Source organism: Protopterus annectens, chromosome 6.part0 (assembly GCF_019279795.1).
Source record: "Protopterus annectens isolate FY-2018-M chromosome 6.part0, PAN1.0, whole genome shotgun sequence".
NCBI classification, from domain to species: Eukaryota; Metazoa; Chordata; order Ceratodontiformes; family Protopteridae; genus Protopterus; species Protopterus annectens.
Window position 1 is genome coordinate 515,516,958 of NC_056737.1, and position 19,730 is coordinate 515,536,687.

Sequence of the window (19,730 nt, forward strand, 5' to 3'; positions counted from 1 at the left end):
AACTCTGTGCAAATGCAGAAGACAAAAAGTGAAGATCTTTATTAGGGATTTATTATTTGTGTGTGTGGTGTGTGATTCTATTTTCTGACCAGATTAAAGGTGTGAAAATGGGGTAGATAGGAATATGGTGACATATGGGATAAACAGAGGAAGAAGAAAGGGAGAGCAATATAGGAATGTGAAGGAGGGAATTAGGAAAGAACCATAGCTATCCATTTCTTCACAGTGTAAAATGAACATGGACAGAATATTGGATGAATCTGGACTGTTTCCTCAACAATGATGGGTGCCAACAATGCAATCATATTGTACAGCCAATTGGACAGAATCAAGTGTGTTGAGAAGACACATGTGCGATCTGGAGAGTTATGTATGGGATGATATTTTTTTTTGCAGGATAGGTGCCCATTTTTTTTATTTTAGTTCCATTAGATAGGAATGTTGGGTAAGAGATGTAGGTATGTCAGGGTTAGGTAAGTTGGGTAGGTGAGGAAGGAGCTGCAGACAAACAGGACAAACAAGGCAGAGACAGTGATGGTGAGGGACAGAAAATGTTGGAGAATGCCATGATTGGGGAGGGGACATCAGAGACCAATACCCATCAAGCAAGGAGACAGTGAGAATCTAGTCTTCACCCTGAGAACTGTCATATATGTCTCTTCTTCAGCCTGATGTTGAAGTGCTTGACATTTTTGTTTTTGCAGCATTCCAGTGAGCATCTTCTCCATATGACTGAGGCATGGACCAATGGTACCTTCTGTCACTTCACACACCATGCTTGGCAGTTCCTGTCGGTTGACAAAATCACCATCTCCACCGATACTCCGGCTGCTAGGGTAATGCTACCGGATATTGAGGCACCAGGTAGTGCAAAGGCCACAAAGGCAGTACTGCCAGGTTGTATACCAGATGTGCTGGGCACTGGTTGGCCTACCTCCCTTTGCTGGAAATCATATTGTCAGTTGTCAGAAACTGATTACATTAGCACGTTGTGACCACATATATAAAAATAAAAAAGAGAAATAAGGGGTGGGGTAAGACAGAAAAAACATAGATAATTAGATCCATCATATGTCACATTCAATAAATTACTACAATATATAGTTTTACTTTTACATTAATTATACATTTTAAAAACTACAAACTATGACTGATAATTGTTCCAAGTAATCCTTGCAGTATGTATATATTGCGCACATGCTTTTATCAAATAATACAGATTAAGTTAACAACATGGCATTTATGCCAGTTTTGTTGAAATTACTATTTAATTATTTTACAATGTATTTGTTACCCTTGGGATTTGAACTCACAACATCTGAATACATTATTACAATTGACCCTTACAATTCCCTTGAGCTACAAAATGAAGCATGCATGCTTGATTTTACAGTTAAGATAAGCATGCTTATACTAATGTATAGAAGAACAATACTTTTAATACAATAATAATTATTTTGTGCCGAATACATGCCCCTTGCTTCTCTTAGTTTTTATAGACATTCAGAATGGGCCTCCCTGTTTGCTGCAGTCTGCTGGTCAGCTGTAACATAAAGAGGAGAGAAAAAGTGAAGAGCATTGTGCATACCAGTCTTGCCTAAATTATATCAGAGCTGGAGATAAAGCTGTATTCTTACTCAACTGTGGGATGTCAACAGTCCTAAACTCATCCAGCCACTGGTTGAGTTGTACCTGCTTGCAGCTTTTCAGGTCATTGTAGTGGTACCAGAATTGCTCTCCAGTGTGTGGAATGCCAGTTGCACTGAAAGCCTTGGGATTACTATTCCAAGCCACTGATTAATATTGAGTCCCGGTATAGACCCCCTGCAATAGCCTACAGCTGTGACACTTCACAAGGAGTCCAATGAATATTCTGGACTTCTCTACACCCCAACTTTGAGCTTAAATTGGACACCTATCCTTTCTAGATCGTGCCATGTCTGTGCAGGTCATAGAGCAGCAGTTAAACTGTTTTCCATCCAATTCATGATACTGCATTTAATGGTCAGTGCGCAAATCTGCATAACCATGCCAGGCACATTTGTCCCATGTTAAGCAGACAGCAACATTGTCAAATAGCTAGAAAAGCAGTTTATGAAACAGGAAGGGTAATGTGACAGTTGGTATTGATTTATGGGATGGATGCTCCTGTATCTGTTAGATGACTTAACTTTTCAGACAAATATTTGGCTGTATAAATTTTATGACCTGACACATTTTTTGTCTGGCTCTACACACCCATAAAAAAATTTGTACAATGCAGGATAAAAACCTATGTAAAATAGACACTACATAATGTTACACACAGAAGTTTTACCTCCTTGCCACAGAGGAAGTGTTTGTCAAACAGGTCTATGTTCAGCCATCAGACAGAAAAATCGCGGAATGGCATTACATTGAAAAATGCCATTCAGTAAAACTCCTCATTTGGGGGGCTGTGCCCCCACACCCCGCTAATTATATCTATATATATATATATATATATATATATATATATATATATATATATATATATATCAACTCTGGGATTGCACTGCAGTGGGCAAAGGGCATATTTCCTGATCCCTAGCGTAATACTATCTTATTCAAATGGCTTGATGAACAGCATGTTCAATGAGAGATGCCATTCAATACTTTTTCCATTTGATGGCTGAGCATAGGGCAGAAAAGACACTTTTAAGTACAAAAAACGTATACGTCAGTATACCCTCAGTCACACATACAATTCATATGACATCCACTGCTATACATACTTATTGTTATGTCTCATTATTTTTATATTGTTCTTTATTTTTAAAAATTAAATTGAACAGCACTGATAAAGTTTGGATTGTGCTAGATTAGAACCCTGACTCACTTGTACTGCGACCATAAATTTACAGCAGTTGCTACAGGGAAGGCTAGGCAGCAGGTGTATTTTTACAGTCATTACTGTCCAGATTGCTCATTGCAACTGAGGGAGGACTTGTTTGGCACACATGCTCATCAGTTATATATACACACTAAAGTGTTGTGTGGTTAACCATGTATGTGTGTGACATAAAATTCAAAAAACAAATGTTTAATTGTAGAACCATAATTGTACTGATGCCCAAAGTTATGCATATAACACATATATGATATCATGTGCATGCTCAATCTATTTGCTATACTTAGTTACTTTTATGTATTATTATTTTTATATTGTTAATTTTTATATAAATCACAGTGAAACAGCATTAATAAAAATTGGAGGCTGCTGAATTTGAACCCTTGCTTACCTGTATGACGGCCCTTAACGTACACAAGATGCCACAGGGAGAGTTAGGCAGCAGCTGTATTTTTCACAATCATTACTGTGTATATATGTGACCATCGCTGCTTAGCTTGTTTGCATAATGTAAGACCACACATGTTAATGTATCTTTTTAGAAATTGACAAGTCTTCAGATGTTATGGAAGTGTGCTGACCTCAGCACAACACCACTTGGCATGTTTGAGTGACAGAAAGCAAAAGATGTAACAATGTACCTTTTTGAAACTGTCAATGTCTGACTATTGTCTGAAGCAATATGTCATGTTTGCGCAGAGGTGAGCAATGAACAAATGAGACAGGCAAAGCTAAACATGTATAATTCATGTAAAAAGTGTTTCATCATTAAAAGATAAATTTGGGACTTGAACCATAATTTACATATCCTACCTCCTGTGTGCTTCATCATGTTTACCAGGTGTGCTACACACACACTTGCCTCACAGCTGTAATTTATGGTGTCCTTATAAAAGCAACTCCAATTAATTTGAATTTATTTATCCGTTTCACAGTATTTGCACTATGCTGTGGAAATATTAATATTTCAAAAAAATTAACAACATCACAAAATATATTTTAACACGCCTTACAGCTTTTTACACAACTCTGGATTTAAACTATACCAATGAACATACAAAACACACTATGGGTATCTTACCTCCCTTTGCCACAGAAACAACTTTGCAGCACAAATGTAAATCAGTGTGCATACAGGCAAGTTCCATTTCCTCCACAGTATTAACAAAGCTTATACATTTGCACACGCTCAGTTGTTTGTACATATTTATTGCAATGAGTGATCACATAACCATTTATGAGTATTGTTTGCACCACTGCAGCACTGTTTTCTCTTTGTATTGTGTTCATTCTTCTCTTATCTGTGCTGTACTCTCAGACAAGCAGTCTATAGGACATTTTGTATCACTGTCATTTAAATGCATGACAAAATTATATGACAGTGAAACGCAGTTTTCAGCAAAGGCAATAGAGTTTGGATATTAGTGAACAAAAATGAGAAATGCTTGCTGTTCACTTCAATTTTAAAAGCTTGCTACAGCTATTTATACACTTTGTAAGTGTATCCTTGGTGACACACCCAATGCAGATAAGGCAGTCTGAACTGCTGTTGTGTCTTCCTTCTCCCTCCCACCAATAATTCACAGTTGCAGTCCATTAGCAAATACACTGAGGTAGTGTCTACACTATGTTTACACAAGCTACACAAAGTCAAAAGTTTGGGATTCAGCAATTCTAATGAGCTCTTACCTCATTTGCATCTTCACCATGCTCAGAGGTCTGACTACACTATAAAAACGTAACCATGTTGCTAAGGAATGTGAAGTTGAGGGGACATATGTTTCTGATCTGAAGAACACATACTATTGATATTCCTTTTGATTTATCTGCAAAGAAGGCTTCTGATCTTGCTAAGGTATGATTGTATGTTTTCAAGTACATTCTAGATGTGTTAACATGCTACAAAGAAAATATTGTATATATGCATTAGAAAACTAGAACTTTTATCTGTATGCACTTCTTATAGTTTACTGTTAGCATAGGCATTTTTGTCAGGCATTTACTTTCTCAGATATCCAGCTTATTAACTTTCAACACGTGTTACTGTTAAAACTGGTTATCTTACAATCTTCTATGTTATTTCAGGGAAATGTAATGTATTATATTGTCAATGACATAGAGGTGTTATGCTTCTAACATGGCCCACAGACACCTCCAGGGGAATGCTGGACACAGTGAGAGGTGATTGGCAATCATATCAAATTGACTTTTCTGTTGTAAATGTGTACACATTTTATGAGAATTGTGTTGAAAGTATATATAACAATTGAAGTATGTGGTATTCCTTGGTTTGCCAAAACTTTTAATTTGCCTGTTGTTCTGGGGGTGGGGCAGCCAAGTACCATTTGTGTGTTGTCATAACAAAACTTGTGTTTCAAGAGGTTTGCTCTTAAAATTGTACAGTCATCATGTTATTTCCACGAGAAACAATACTTTATTAAAGTGGTATTCTTTGTTTTGGACCAAACATTACTTTGTGTGTGAGTGTGATATGGTACAGTCACATAGCCTTCCATTTTAATATTTTAATAACTGAAATGTGTGTCTCCAGTGCCTAATGTGGAATATATATATATATATATATATATATATATATATATATATATATATATATGTGTGTGTGTGTGTGTGTCTGTTTATGAGCAGAAATTTAATTATGTGATATTTATTTATTATATCTTTTTCTGTTTTATGTCACAGAGGATTATGGCACTCAAGAGTACAAATTCACATAAACCCCCTTTCAGTGACTCTGAAAACAATATTATTGTGCAAATTTTCAGGCTTGAGAGAGGATGTGATGATATGGCTGACAGAATTCAAATTTGGAACCAGATAGTCAATTATATCAATGCTGTGTGTGTGTGTGTGGGGGGGGGGGGGGCATACCAGAACTTATGATAAGGTGTTTCATAGAGCTAATGATATGATTTCATCAACTTGGAGGAGAGCAGCTGTAGTTGCCCATGAATATCTGGCTATATAGCCACTACTGACAGCAAATGAAGAATTCCTGTCCACTGTCAGAGATCCAGAGAGCTCAGTGGAAACTACCAGCCAACATGTGATTGATGTCTGTGCTGATGTATCTGGGAAGATAAGTATGTGCCACGTGGAGGTTCCATGTAAGCTTACATAGTCAAGTGGTAAGATTTTGTTGTATAGTAAAATATAGAAAAATTCAACTAATAGTTCATGTATTTTTGATGAACCTATTGATAAACTGATAGACTTAACACATTTTTGTTTATTACACATGGGCTTTGAGTGGAAGTGTCAGCCAAGTTATAGTTAAAAGTACTGTTAATGGACATATAGGCAAAAATTGGGTACTCACTGTCCCCCTGTGTTATTGCAATTGTGATGATTTCATCCTTACCTTGTCTCAATTCTTCCAGGGACATCCTCCCTACCAAGTGTGGAGTCATCTGCACATGGTAAGCCCAACATTTTTCTTTGACTACTGATGAACATTTGCCAGATATTATTGGTATGTGTGAGGTAGGTGTAAATAGTGGGCGTATTGTTGTACCATCTGCAATAATGTGACCAGTGTTAGTTTGTTACCATATAATTTTTTAAAAATATTTAGTTGTTGTTGTATCTTTCTGCTTTTCCCGGTTAGGGGTCGCCACAACTCCGGTCCGCTAATGATTGGCAGTAGATTTTTACGTACCGAGTTGCCAGCTCTGACGCACAACCTTCAACGAAGGTATGCCCATTCACGCATGTCTCAACACAGAAGACGGTTTAGCTGAGAATTGAACAGGACAGCGTCATACTGTGAGGTGACAATGCTACCGCAGCACCACCACCGCATGTATTAATGTCACTCCTGTGTTTGGTGCTTATTTATCACAAGTGATTCTGGCAGTGGAAGTGCAGGACTCTTACCACCTGATGTCAAGAGTATCAGCAGACTCCAATGACGACTGAATGATCAATCTCTTACTAAGATGATATTCAGCCATCCCCTGTATTTCTCTCAGACAGTCAGTAGTCATATGCATACTTATTCTACTGAGTCCTCAGATATTGGACAGGTGGAGGGTGAGACACTTGGGTTGTATGGTTACTGCGGCTTCAGTGCCTTTTGACTCAGACTGTAGCCAAAGTGTGAGTGAGGTGCCATACAGGAGGGTTGGTAGAGGTGCTCTGAGGAGGCCTGTTGTCCACCTTCCACTTGATCCTGGTGTGTCTTTACGTGCCACTCGACATATGTTTAGGGCCATAATGGAGGTGCAGGTACATTCCACTATGGCCTCCCAGGACATGCTTAGGATTGTAGATGTGTCACAGGGTGACGTGCCTGACTGCCTCTGCCATGTGGCCGATTCAATGGATTGAATGAAGGACACAATGGAATGGGCAGTCTCTGTGTTGGAATTTATGCTGGGAGGGGGATTGCATCCATGTGGATGTAAGTCAGCATCACCATTTGATGTTATCCAATGTGGCCATGCCTGATTATACTCCCGTAGTGGCCCCACTTCCACTGCTCCATCAGTTATTAAGGTGTCCACACCCAGACTTGGTAGGACATGGGATCATGGTCTTGGGCATAGTCATGAGGACAGCTCATCCAGCAATTGTCAGTCATGTTCAGGTAGCAGCAGCATATCTGACCATGGGCATGGACCTGCCAGTGTGACTCCTGGCAGAGCCAGTTCTCGTGGTCAGGGGCAATGACGATTAACTGTTACCTCTACCATTCACAGCTCACACTGGTCAAACATGCCAGGACATAGAGCAAGCAGAGAGCTTGTCTGTGTTCTTTAAGACACTCACATACACATTTTACTTTGAGTGCCCATACAGAAACACACATATAACAGTTACATTGGTCATTCATGAGACTTACAGCTCATTCTGTCTCAGTGGCCATTTGATACATTATTCAAATTTCTGCCTGCCTGTCTTCCTTACTCACAAGCACTCACTACCTTTTGTGACAGCCTTAGCTTCCTGACCTCCCTCAAATAACACCTTGTGCAAATAATGATAACTGTGCCATATCCTTGAATTTCTAACTTTTGGATTCAGGGATACACAAGTCTTTTGTCTGAAGCACAGGGTATATAGCTGACAGAGTGCTTACTATATATGTGTTTCTTATGCTCTTTTTAAAACTGTACTGCGTTCTTACAGGTTTTTGTAATGTGTGAATCTTTGATGCATGAGGCCTGTTAGTTGATAGAGAAAACATCTGCTGACATAAGTCAGTGATGTCTCATACTGATGTCATTGCTGTAAAAATCACCCACTTCTACTTAGTTACATTAGCAAGTAACAGTACACAAGGATATGCCATTCATTTGTGTTCTTACCCATTTATTTTCCTGTTCCAGGTTCAACACTTACTCTGATAGTCCAGCAGTTACAAGTGTTTTGATTAGGTGCTGACTCTGTGTGATACTAGCAATAAACAGCCATTACATGGGTAAGTAAAGGTTGTGAGCATTGCCTGGCATCAATTTTACTGTATGTGCATAATATGAAAGTTTTACACCCTTAGGTGGTGAGCATGTGTGCTATCTGTTGCCTTTTGGCCAGGGCAAGGGCATACTGTGCATGTCTATGTCTACTGACACCCACAGTAGCTAGTAGTCCCCCCATCACTCCTCACCTGTTTGTGGCTGTGACCTTGCCAGTGGTGGTGGGATGTGTGCCCCTTCCCCTCAGTGTTTCTGCTGAAGCTGTTTTCTCAGAATAATATTATGAGGGATAGCACAGACAATGAAAATTTCAGCACAAGTATGGGGATTGTACTGCAGGCTCTCCCTGATATATCTAGGCACTGGAACCGTGACTTCAGTATCCCGACACATGCTCTATGATATTTCTTGTTTGAGCATGTGCCTCACTGTAGCATTCTTCGGTTGGTGTGTGTGCATTTCTGATGTGTGCCATGAGCCATGACTTGAGTGCATACCCTGCATCCCCCAGTAAATGACCTTGTGTGATATCCTCCCTAGAAAACCTCTGATATACTTGGGAGTTGTGCCAGATACGGGAGTTGTGGTAACTGCCTGGGTTGCCAGCACACACATTCAGGATGATTCCCTTAGTGTTACACATGACCTGGCAGTTAATGGAGTGGAAGTCCTTTCTGTTTATGTACATCTTTCCCTGTTCCCTGTGTGGTGCTTTGATTTTAATGTTCATTATTCTATGGCATCCAACATTACATGAAAGTGTGCTACAGTGTAGAAACCCTGCATAGTTGCAGCTCTGCCCTCAGGTGTATGGGGAAGATGTATAAAGTCACAGGCATGCTGTAACATAGCATTCAGAAATTGATGCACGGTCCTGGATGCCGATGCCTGTGACACCCCCATCATATCCCTGTTGGTCTCTAGAAGGTTCCTGTAGCTAATGTTCTAAGTGCTACACATACCTTAGCGTCCACAGGTATTGGTTCCCCTTGGTTTGTCCTTGCTCACAGTTGAGGATGACAGAGGTTGCAGAGTTCCTATAGTGTGTCTATTGACCCTGTAGTGCTCTACAACTTCCACCTCATGCAGACTTCTTTCCTTAGGTACCATGGGTTCCACCTGAGCTTCCACTAACTCAAGCAGATGAGGCTTTTGTTTAACATCTCATCCAAAAGACGGCACACTCAGGAGTGCAGCATCCCTTTTATGCTGTACTGCAGTGTCAGCAATCAATCTACCTGGTCTGGGAATAGAATCCACAGCCTTCTGCATTAAAGGCAAGTGTGCTATCTGTTGCACCACTTAACAGTGACACTAAATAATAATAATAATAATAATAATAATAGTAATAATAATAAAAACACAAACAGACATAATAATGTATAGTAGCATGCAACAATTTAAAATAACTATAACATTTTGCAAAGCAGAAGCAGAACTGCAAGTATTTCAAAACAAGAAACTGTTAAGATTTCATGCATCACATACCTTCACAAGCAGCTACTTTAACCCTGTCAAGGGCTTTGTCTTCTTTGTTCTTGCCTTTCAACCCTAAACCGTGAGATTCAGAGAGCTCCTTAGCAGTAAAAACCAAGTCTATGACTCCATTCAGCAAACAGCCACCCTCATGCACTTTTTGCTCTCTGGCCTTTTTCACCACATTGTACAATTTGTTGGAATCCACAAGCACTTCAGAAAATCTCTCTGGGTCAGCGGGATCAACAACTAAAGGTCTCAAATTCTTGTCCTGAAAAAAATACATGAACAGAATTTTAAGAGATGGTTTAAATATATAAATATCATGCAAACATTTTAGGGGATAGTTATTCACCATGTTAATAGACAGCTGCAAAATATCTTTAATTCTGCAAATAAACATTTTTAAACAAATACTGTTCTTAGCATCAGAATGGACAAAGACTATATCCACAATATCAGTACTAATTTCAATACATTCAAAATAATAAACATTACAAATTTATTTCAAGCAGTTAAATTATTGTAGGTACAGTTGATGGGTTCACAGATATGACTCTCAAGCTTACAACTTCTTTGATTACTAGATGCTAAAATGCTATAACCCCATGTTTATATTTTACTTTACATATGTACAACATTTAGGATGTTAATAATGGACTTAGGTTCATAGGCAAACACTAGACTAGTTGCCCTTCTTAGCCACTTTAAACCTAGCTAATATCCTGTTTGTGCTCAAAATAACCTATCCCATTTGGTTATACATTGGACTTACCCATCCCATGGTCAGTAATTATATATTATCCCTAATAAGAATAACTATAATCATACCATAGGTAATTTGAGGGGGACCCTTGCAAGGGAAAAAGCATTTAGAAGCTGTTTCTGTCCATTTAGCAGTACAGGGAGCAGTCCTAGGGTAAACTTTCTGTTTCCCATCCATATATCTAAGTTGTGCTTGAATATAGACAGAGATTAACTTTGTTTTATGTGGATGGGGAGTCTGTTCCATGCCAGCAGTATCCACTTTGAGATAAATCTCATCCCTTGTCGCTCATCTGGTCAGGATAAAACAGGCACACACTTGTGGGTTCGGTTCAAGCAGCTTTATTATGTACAACAAATCAGGACTGAGGGTTAGTAACTTAAACTTAATTAAACTTATAAGCAGACGTACTAGTACACTCATGCATGTTCTCTCAAAATGGCACTGCTGTCTGCACATGCTCACTATTTATATGCACATATCTACATCTGAAAATGCTTCTTAAAGTTACACACACACACTCTGCTCTACATCCCTCCAAACTGTTCTGTTGATGTTGCAAAAGAGGTTTAGATCCCTAGACCAAGTATTTCTGATGCTATCTGACTTGCTGATGTGCAATAAATCCATCCATTTTGGGTCAGGGGATACCTTGTATGCCAAACACAGACCAACTTTTAGCAATCAGTAATATACCAAGTATAGTGAAAGGGCTTTGAGTCGGTCCATGCAGAATATGTTGCTTAGGCCTTGAATCCTTCTACTACGGTACCTCTGTGGGCATTTTGTTTTTTACTTGTGTCTGGACAGATAAATGCCAAAGGGGGTATTATATTCAATGACTGGACCAATGAGGGCTGAGTAAAGAGGGACAATGACATCCCTAAATCTAGACACAATTCCATTTTTTTTATAAGTTGTGCAACATGTTAGTCAAAAGTTAGGTCACTGTCCACATAAGTTCCCAAATCCCAAACAACTTGGTCATCTATTACAGGCATATTGTCAATGTGGTAGTTCTCTGGGATAGATGACTTTCCAAAGGATACAATAATGCATTTTTTTGGCATTTAGCTTCAGTCCATGATTTTGGCACCAGTTATTTATTTAGGACAAACCTTCCTGCAAGATGGTTAAGTCATTTGGGATTCAATAACTGATCCTAGCTTGCAGTCATCTGCAAACTTAGTCAGCCAGAGTCCTTTGGTATTAGATTTTACTTCAGAAAAGTAGATTTCAAAGAGGAGAGGTCTCAGCACAGAACCCTGAGGGACTCCACTGGTGACTGGTCTCTTTGTGGGGGTTAACTTCCCTTAATTTGATTATCTGCATCCTATCTGTGAGCCATAATGCAATCCAGTGAGAAACATAGGGGTTTATTCAAAGTCTATTTAGCTTTTGTAATATGCCTGAGTGTGGAACTGTTTCAAAAGCTTTGGCCAGGTCGAGGTATGTGATGTGTTCCATCCTGTCTTCTTCCATTGCTTTGATGACCTTTTCAAATCCATGAGGCTGAGTAAGCATCACCTGCCCTCGACAAATCCAAACCGACACAAGTCCAGTATTTCGAGGTTCCCTAAGTCCTGACTGATTAATTCCATGATAAGTCTTTCCATGGGTTTGTAACTGCCTGGGTCTGTGGAAGTTTCTCCCTTATGCAGGGGAATTATTGTAGCTATTCTCCATTTGCTTTGTAGAAAACCTGTTTGGAGGCCAAGCTTGAACAGTGCTGTTAGGGGTGTGGTTAAACCATGTTTCATGTTACTTAAGATGCATTCAGGGATATTGTCAGGACCCAGTGATGTAGTATTTTTAGCTTTTGATAGCACATTTAGGACTTAGTCTTGTGTGCTATCTGAAGGCGAGACAGTTTTGGGTATATCTTCAGAGATAGAGTGGCAACATTACAGTAAAATTTATTGGTAAGTAGGTTCGCTATTATCTTCAGCCTCAGTGTAACACTGTTCACAATCAGCTGAGCACATTGTGTTTTTGAGGTTATGAACATAACTATAAAGTGCATTGTGATTGTCTTTAGCTTGGGTAGTTATATTAGCCTTAAACTTGTGTTTGGTGGGTTTTATTAAGCTCTTTTTTTTGGTTCTATTTCTGATTGCAGAGCCAAGATTTTTCTGTATTGAAAGGTGCTGTGTATGTATCCATCACATTTTTTCTAGTACTATAACTGAATTCTAGTACTCTCTCTCCAAATCTCTTATGTCTCCCAGCAGTGTATTCCAAGCACAAGACTTTCAAACAGAACTGGCTTAGACATTGTCTATATTTATTTGTTTACATTTGTGTACTGGGAAAATCTGACTGGATCATATTGGATCCCTTTTGAGTGGGGGCTCACAGAGAAAAGCTCCAACAAGAAATTATTAAATTACACTAACAAATGGTCAACAAAATGTAGTACTAAACATACAATATTAGACCAGGCAGAAGTCACCTCTGAGTAATGTATAAAAAACAGAATATGACTGATCCTGAAGGCTGATTTTAATCTGCTTATGTAAATATGAACAAATGCATAACAATGAAGGCAAGAACATATTTTTCTTAATGAAATGTATTCATGAGTTTCTGAGAATTTCACTGGGTCCCAAGGTCTTGGTATCTCATCCACGTTCTGAATGTGTAGTGAAAGAAAAAAATTACCTTTGTATCCACATTATCTAATTTTTCCTCACCACCATATTTCATTTTTTTAAATATGCTTTCATATTGACAATTCACCTAAAGGTCACCTGCAGTGATGGTGTCTACAAACTCTTTCAGTCTTGGTAATGAAGCTACTTCACTTAGAAAATCTGTTCTGTGGTCATACTTCTCTCATGCTTCATCTATGTTAATATGAATCTTTGTAAAATTAATTACCTTGGGTTGTAAAAAAAATGGAAAAGGCATGAGGAAATGTGTTCTTCATGTTGTAAAGAAGAAGTACTGTTTATAGAAGAAGTGAATTGTTTTTTGACTGGTCACAATTAAGAAAAAATTATGAAGAAGATTATGAAAAGCTGTTTGCTAAAACTACATTGAGCTACGTGTAGGATAAGCATTTCCATCCATAATTGGTCATTTAACTGAGACTGCCACTTCCTAGTAAATGTTTCATCTTATTCAGATTTTTCTGCTTTTTACAGATTTTATGTTGTCAACAAAACTGTACATATCTGCTAGCTGATTTTCATTTCTAATATTACATTCAAAAAAATTAGTATTAGAACCAGCATTCACATGATTTGTTTTATTAGGTATTCCTTTTCTGAATCATTCCACCTTGTCAAACCCTATCTCTGCAATTAGTCATCCATTCCTTTAATCCACTTAAAGCATTCTGTTATACCTCATCATTTAATATGTACCCTCATGGGTAGGAGGGGTTGTAGCTGCATGGAGACCTAAGTAACCACATCAGTCCCACCCCTAGTAATGTATTAAGAGTAATTTAATGAAGCCATGCAGTTACATTCATTTGTCATCTAGTTCTACACGAAATACATGACACTTTAATCATGCAACTCATTTGTGACTGACACTCAGAATTCTTTGACTTTGACACATATTCTATAATATTTCCTTATGACAGCTGCAGCTTAAGTCATCTGGGACAGCTTTGATATTCTGATGCCTGGTCAGGCTTTTAGAGAAAAGAGTTTTTGGTGAAATAGGCGAATGTGACATTTCAGTTCTGCTCCACAGGAAGGCTTTACTGACTTTTGTAATTAAGCATATAGCTAGCCATATGTAACACTTGGCTTCCTCCTGTATGACTGTTTCAAGCTGATTGTTAAAAGCAAAATAAAACTAAAATATTAGCAGCAATAACTTATGCAGAAATATAACCTGCTGTTCAAAAATTGAATCACAGAGCATAAGCTATAGAACATGACAGAAGTAGTAAACCAAATGAAGGAATTGCAGTCCTCTCTGTTAAAATAATCAAAAGTATTTAATTTATATATAACATAATCTAAGAAACAAAGCAAATCATATTCTGCATTAAAGAACTCTGAAAACATGGACATTAGATCTTGGACCCAATGGTTCCAGCAGCAGATGTAAAAGTTAAACAATATGCAAAACACTGATTGCTCTTTTGGTATGGTTGTCACCCATCCTGTTGTCAGCGGGACACTCACGGGTTGAGCCTTCTCATCCCGTTTCCCGCATTCATAGACTGGGACTTTAAAAGTCCTGTTTTCCACTTTTCACGCTCTTGAATTGCCATTGTCGTGGAAAAGCCGAAAATATTTCCATTTTTTTCCACGGCAATGTGGCTACGTCACCAACCTGGACATGCAGTTAAAGGGATTCCGTGCTATGTCCAGGTGGTGCAATTCAAGCAGCAATTGGCTGCAGGGATTGGAGGGGGGGCGGGGATTCACCTCGAACAGCCCAATAAAGGTCGCAGCTGCAGAGCAGTTTTGTCTTAGTGCTCTACAGCTGCGAAGGAATTGGGAATTAAGGGCTGAGATTTCCAATCGCAGCAGTGAAGAAGCCAGCCATCCAGCAAAGAAGCCAGCCTGCAAGGGAACATGCTAGCCAGCCTGAAAGGCCCAGGGAGCCTGCAAGCCAGCCTGCAAGGAAGCCTGCCAGCCAGCAAGGGAGTCTGCTAGCCAGCCAGCCCAGCCACTTGAACTGACAGAGCCAGTCATCCAACTAGCCATTCCAGCAGGAAGGAAGCAAGCTAGCCCAGCAAAAACTGTGATAGTGGTAAGTACATAACATAGTATTTTGTGGCTTTAGTTATTTAAAATGGGAATACTGTGCTTTATTTAAGTTTTTAATGTTTAGAGGTAGACAGGGATGTAGTATGCAGTATTTAAATCTGTGCAGTGGTTAGTTTGAGATTTTTGAGTAGTAGTTTAAAATGGGAATATATTGTGGTTTATTTAAGTTTTTAATGTTTAGAGGTAGATGGGGGTGCAGTACGCAGTATTTAAATCTGTGCAGTGGTTATTTTGAGATTTTTGAGTAGTAGTTTTTAAAGGTATAAAACCTGTATGTATATGTAACTGTTATTGTTCTTGGGGGTATGATTTGGAAGCATTACTTTTAAAAGGCTGAACTGTGTGTATTTTTTTTTATTTTTGGTGGGGGAGAGTGAAATATAAATTTAGTGTGATGTATTTCTATTGTCGTAGCTTTTTCTGGGTATTTTCTGTATGCAGATAGAAAATGTTTGAGCATAGTTTGCACTTTTTTGTGTGTAAATGTGTGCAATTTAATGCTGTTTTCAGGAAGTTAGGATATACTGTTTGAGTAATTTTCATTGTTAGTTCTTGCAAGTCAATGTGTAAGTGGTACAAGTCTACCTTTTGAGGGGGAATGTTAACAGTTAATGTACTGCATTTTTTATTCTAGTAGGTACATGTTGCCAACTTGCCGAAGCTGTTTCAAGATTGTTTTCATTTATACTTGTAAATGTGTGCATTTAATTTTTTATGCATTTTAATAAGGTTAAAATGTCCTGCTTTGCTTGTAATGTGAATATGGGTGTGCTGCTTTTACTTGGGCCTATTTATTGCATCACTGTGCTGGGTAAATTACTATTAATTGCTATGTTTTGAGGTAAAAGGAGTCCATGGAGTCTGCTGTACATTGTGGTTTATTTTACTTCTCTTGCAAGAAGTATTTTTAAAAGGTAAAATGTTTACGGACTTTTTTCCTGTTATTTTATTTATTTATTTTTTTTTTGTGGATGCATGCTCAGAAGTTAATGCAGTGTATTTGAGATTGTGCTAAACCATGCCGTTGTTACAGGGTAGTTTGCTTTTAGGGTGCAGTTTGTAATTTTGTGTTTTTCTTTGCTTTAGCTTTAATTTGCTAGTGTGCAGTATGTAGTACTAGGGTACAGTATGTAGTTTTGTGTTTTTTTCTTTGCTTTAGCTTTAATTGACAATAAAAAAACTTAATTTTATACTTGGCTTGTATGTGGTATGTAGATTTTTTAAGTTTTCTTTCTAAATAGTCATGGTTGGTTTATGAATTGTTTTACTTTTTAAATAAACAAGGGTCTGTTTAATGAGTAGTGTGTTTTTTATTCCTTTAAAGTTTATTTACTGTTACAACTGAGTAATGTGTTTTTTGCAGTAATGTTTCACTTCATTTAAATGGTCTGAGTTTTCAGTATGCTGTAATGTCACAATGTTGTATCCATAACTGTAATACTGCATCTCCTTTAATACCTCTGGTGATGTCATGGTGGGGGTGTGACCAGTGTCATATTGGTCACACCCCCTGTCCTATTGACCACACCCCCATGCCCCACTTTGGCCTTGTTAAAAGGTGGCAACCCTATCTGTTGGATGTAAAGAGCAAACATTATCATTCTTAGAACAGATCCTTTTACTCTAATATCAACCTGTTTACCATATGAGAAGATGCATAGATGGTGAATGTTAAACATTTTTTTAACAATTATTTGATGAAATAATGAAACATGGACAGCTGTATTCTTACAAAAGCATGCAATTTCATTGAGTACTTTCCTGGTACTCCATACAGCCATTAAGACCAGCTCAGATATTTTTATCTCACCTTATTAACTACAAAGAACATATTCCAAAAAGGCATGGCATATAAAGTCATTGATAAAGTAAATATTTACAGTAAGCATTACTACTTAATGACCTTGCTGGACTTTTCAAGAGCCAGTCCAGAAACAATGTGCTGCTAACAAGGGAACAAATAACATTTCTCAGATATTATGGATGCAACTAAACTTGAAATAGTCACTACCTGAATTCAGTCAGTAGGGTGAATGGATATTGCAGCTGACTGGATTACTTTCAAACTGCTTTTCTTCCATTAAGATTTGTTACGTCCTCTGCAGATGGGAAATCTTAAAAAGTGGTCCTGAAGATGCTACTGCATTCTGAAAACAAATCTTACCCTTAGTAATGGTTCAGCTTAGTAAATTACCTGACAAAGCAGCAAAGAAAGAAACATGTCTATAGCACCTGTAATTTTTCAAGACTTAAGATTATAACATATTTATGAGTACATGGTGTGTTTCTTGGGGGAACCTCAAGAATTTGATAAGGATCTCACTGAAGCTGTCAATATTGTCTCTGCCAGTGGCAAAAATCAAAGGCTGATGTCCTGGAGAGAAATTCCCTGCAATATCAGGCAATTATCATTGACATTTTAGACAGACTTAAATTATTCTCGGTGTAGGAATGTTGGATTGTTTTGGAAGCTACCAAATCCAACATCATTTTGAGGCACATGCCACTTAGTTTCTTCTCAAGAGGAAACACAATACTCTAATTCTGGGCAAGGGGCAAAACACTACCTTGTCATAGGGCCCAGGTCCACCTTTGTTACTTACTCTTCAAATTTTATACATTTGGGGAAATTAAGAAATGCTCCATTTGTTGTGAAAGTAAGGAAGAGAATTAAATGTGACGGGGTCATTTTTTTTTTGTCAAAAATGACCTTTCCCTGTTACAACCATGAAATATATGCCCACATGCAACTTTTCTAATCACTTCAGACCACTGGTCTGAGGTACTATATATCATATTCCTCAAAGATAAAAATAACTTTCTAAAAAAGAACTAGAGTATTTGTTAATCCTCAATATACTGCATCTGTCTGCAGCCCAGGGGGATTATCCCAAACTCTCTCTTCTTATTATGGTTCTCCTGTGTTAACTGACAACTGCTCTTCAACTAAGAAGTTGTATGTCCTGGTTTCCTGACCACATACAAAATAATGGCTCTGATCCCTCTTGGGAACTACAAGGAGCAAGTATTAAAAGTCCTAAATGGAATGACTGTGACATATATATATCTTTACAAATTATTTTTCTGCCTTATTTTCAGACTTTTGCTATTGCAGTAAACTCTCAGTTAACCGGAACTCAAGCAACCAGCATTCTCAATCACCTGGCAAAATAAAAAAAAATTGAAGAAATACAGTGCAATTTTCATGTGCTGCACTTTTTGTTTTCTCCCCCCACAGAAATATACCTTACATTTTTAGAGTTTTAAAAAGGAAGATATGAATCAATTCCCTCTCTCCCCAACCTGAAAACAAGTCATATCAAGTAGTATATGGTACAGACTAATATTAGTCAGGCCTATTTTTAACAGTAACTCCCAAGCAACCAGAAACTGCAGTTATCCAGCATCTACCAATCCCCATGAGTGCAGGTTAACTCAGAGATTACTGTACAATATATTAGGAGCAAATTACTCAGCCTCAAGCCATTTTCTTTTAAGATTTGACATGTCAGCCTTATTAATTTAATATGAAGTTTTCATATTCTTGAGACTAGTGACTTACCTGCAGCTTCACGACTGCAAAGACCTAGTATATCCTCAAGTAAAAAGATTTTATACATTAAATTTGGGGGGTCCCTCCGACTTGTATACACATATAACTGTGATAGATGGAGACTTATAATGTGCAATAATTTGAATTATACAACAACCCCCCCCATTAATATTCTAAAACGTGTACGCTGATTGGTCAGCGTGCATTTTGTAAATCACACTTATACTAATGGAAAAATGTCCGGTTGCCTGAACTTTTTCCATTAGTATAAGTTTTTTTTTTTTTTTTACAGCAACGGAGAATGCAATATCTCCATTGCTGTTTCAGCACTGTCTCGCTATGTTAAAGGAGTTTAACATAGCGAGACAGCTTTAAAAGAAGTAACGGAGATCTTCCTTACTCCGTTGCTTTTTTTAAAGCTGTCTCGCTATGTTAAACTCCTTTAACATAGCAAGACAGTTTGTAAAAAGCAACGGAGATCTTGCTTTCTCACATTGCTTCCACCCACAGCTCTGATGTACTGCGTAAGCATACGCATTGCAGTACATCAAAACTGCCAAAGAATACCAGACAGCTGCGGAAAGGCAGCAAGGAGGCATTATACAATGCCATTATTTAAGAAAAGTAAGTATCTTTTTTCTTAAATAATGTCATTGTATAATAGCAATAGCCCACTTCTGTGTGTGGGTAATGCTGGATTTACCCACGGTTGTCTTTGTTTGGCCACTTGGACTTCGCCCTCGTGACCAAACCACACCAACCGTGGATAAATCCAGCATTACCCACAACCAGGCGTGGGTTATTGCTATAATATACCACACCACATCATTGGTTATTGCTTAAATAACTATCTGAGGTAAATGAGTGGTTTAAGTACTGTAATATGGTTATGAGA

The 19,730-nt window shown here is 38.1% G+C and overlaps 1 protein-coding gene across 1 annotated transcript in view; it reads right to left on the reverse strand.

Moving 5' to 3' along the window:
• The window catches only part of LOC122804404, a 481,872-nt gene that overhangs the window by 34,481 nt on the left and 427,661 nt on the right, over positions 1–19,730 (reverse strand). Inside the window, exon 4 of the mRNA XM_044074234.1 lies at positions 9,793–10,051. Within this exon, the coding sequence (XP_043930169.1) occupies positions 9,793–10,051 (259 nt within the window). The remainder of the gene's footprint in view (positions 1–9,792; positions 10,052–19,730) is intronic.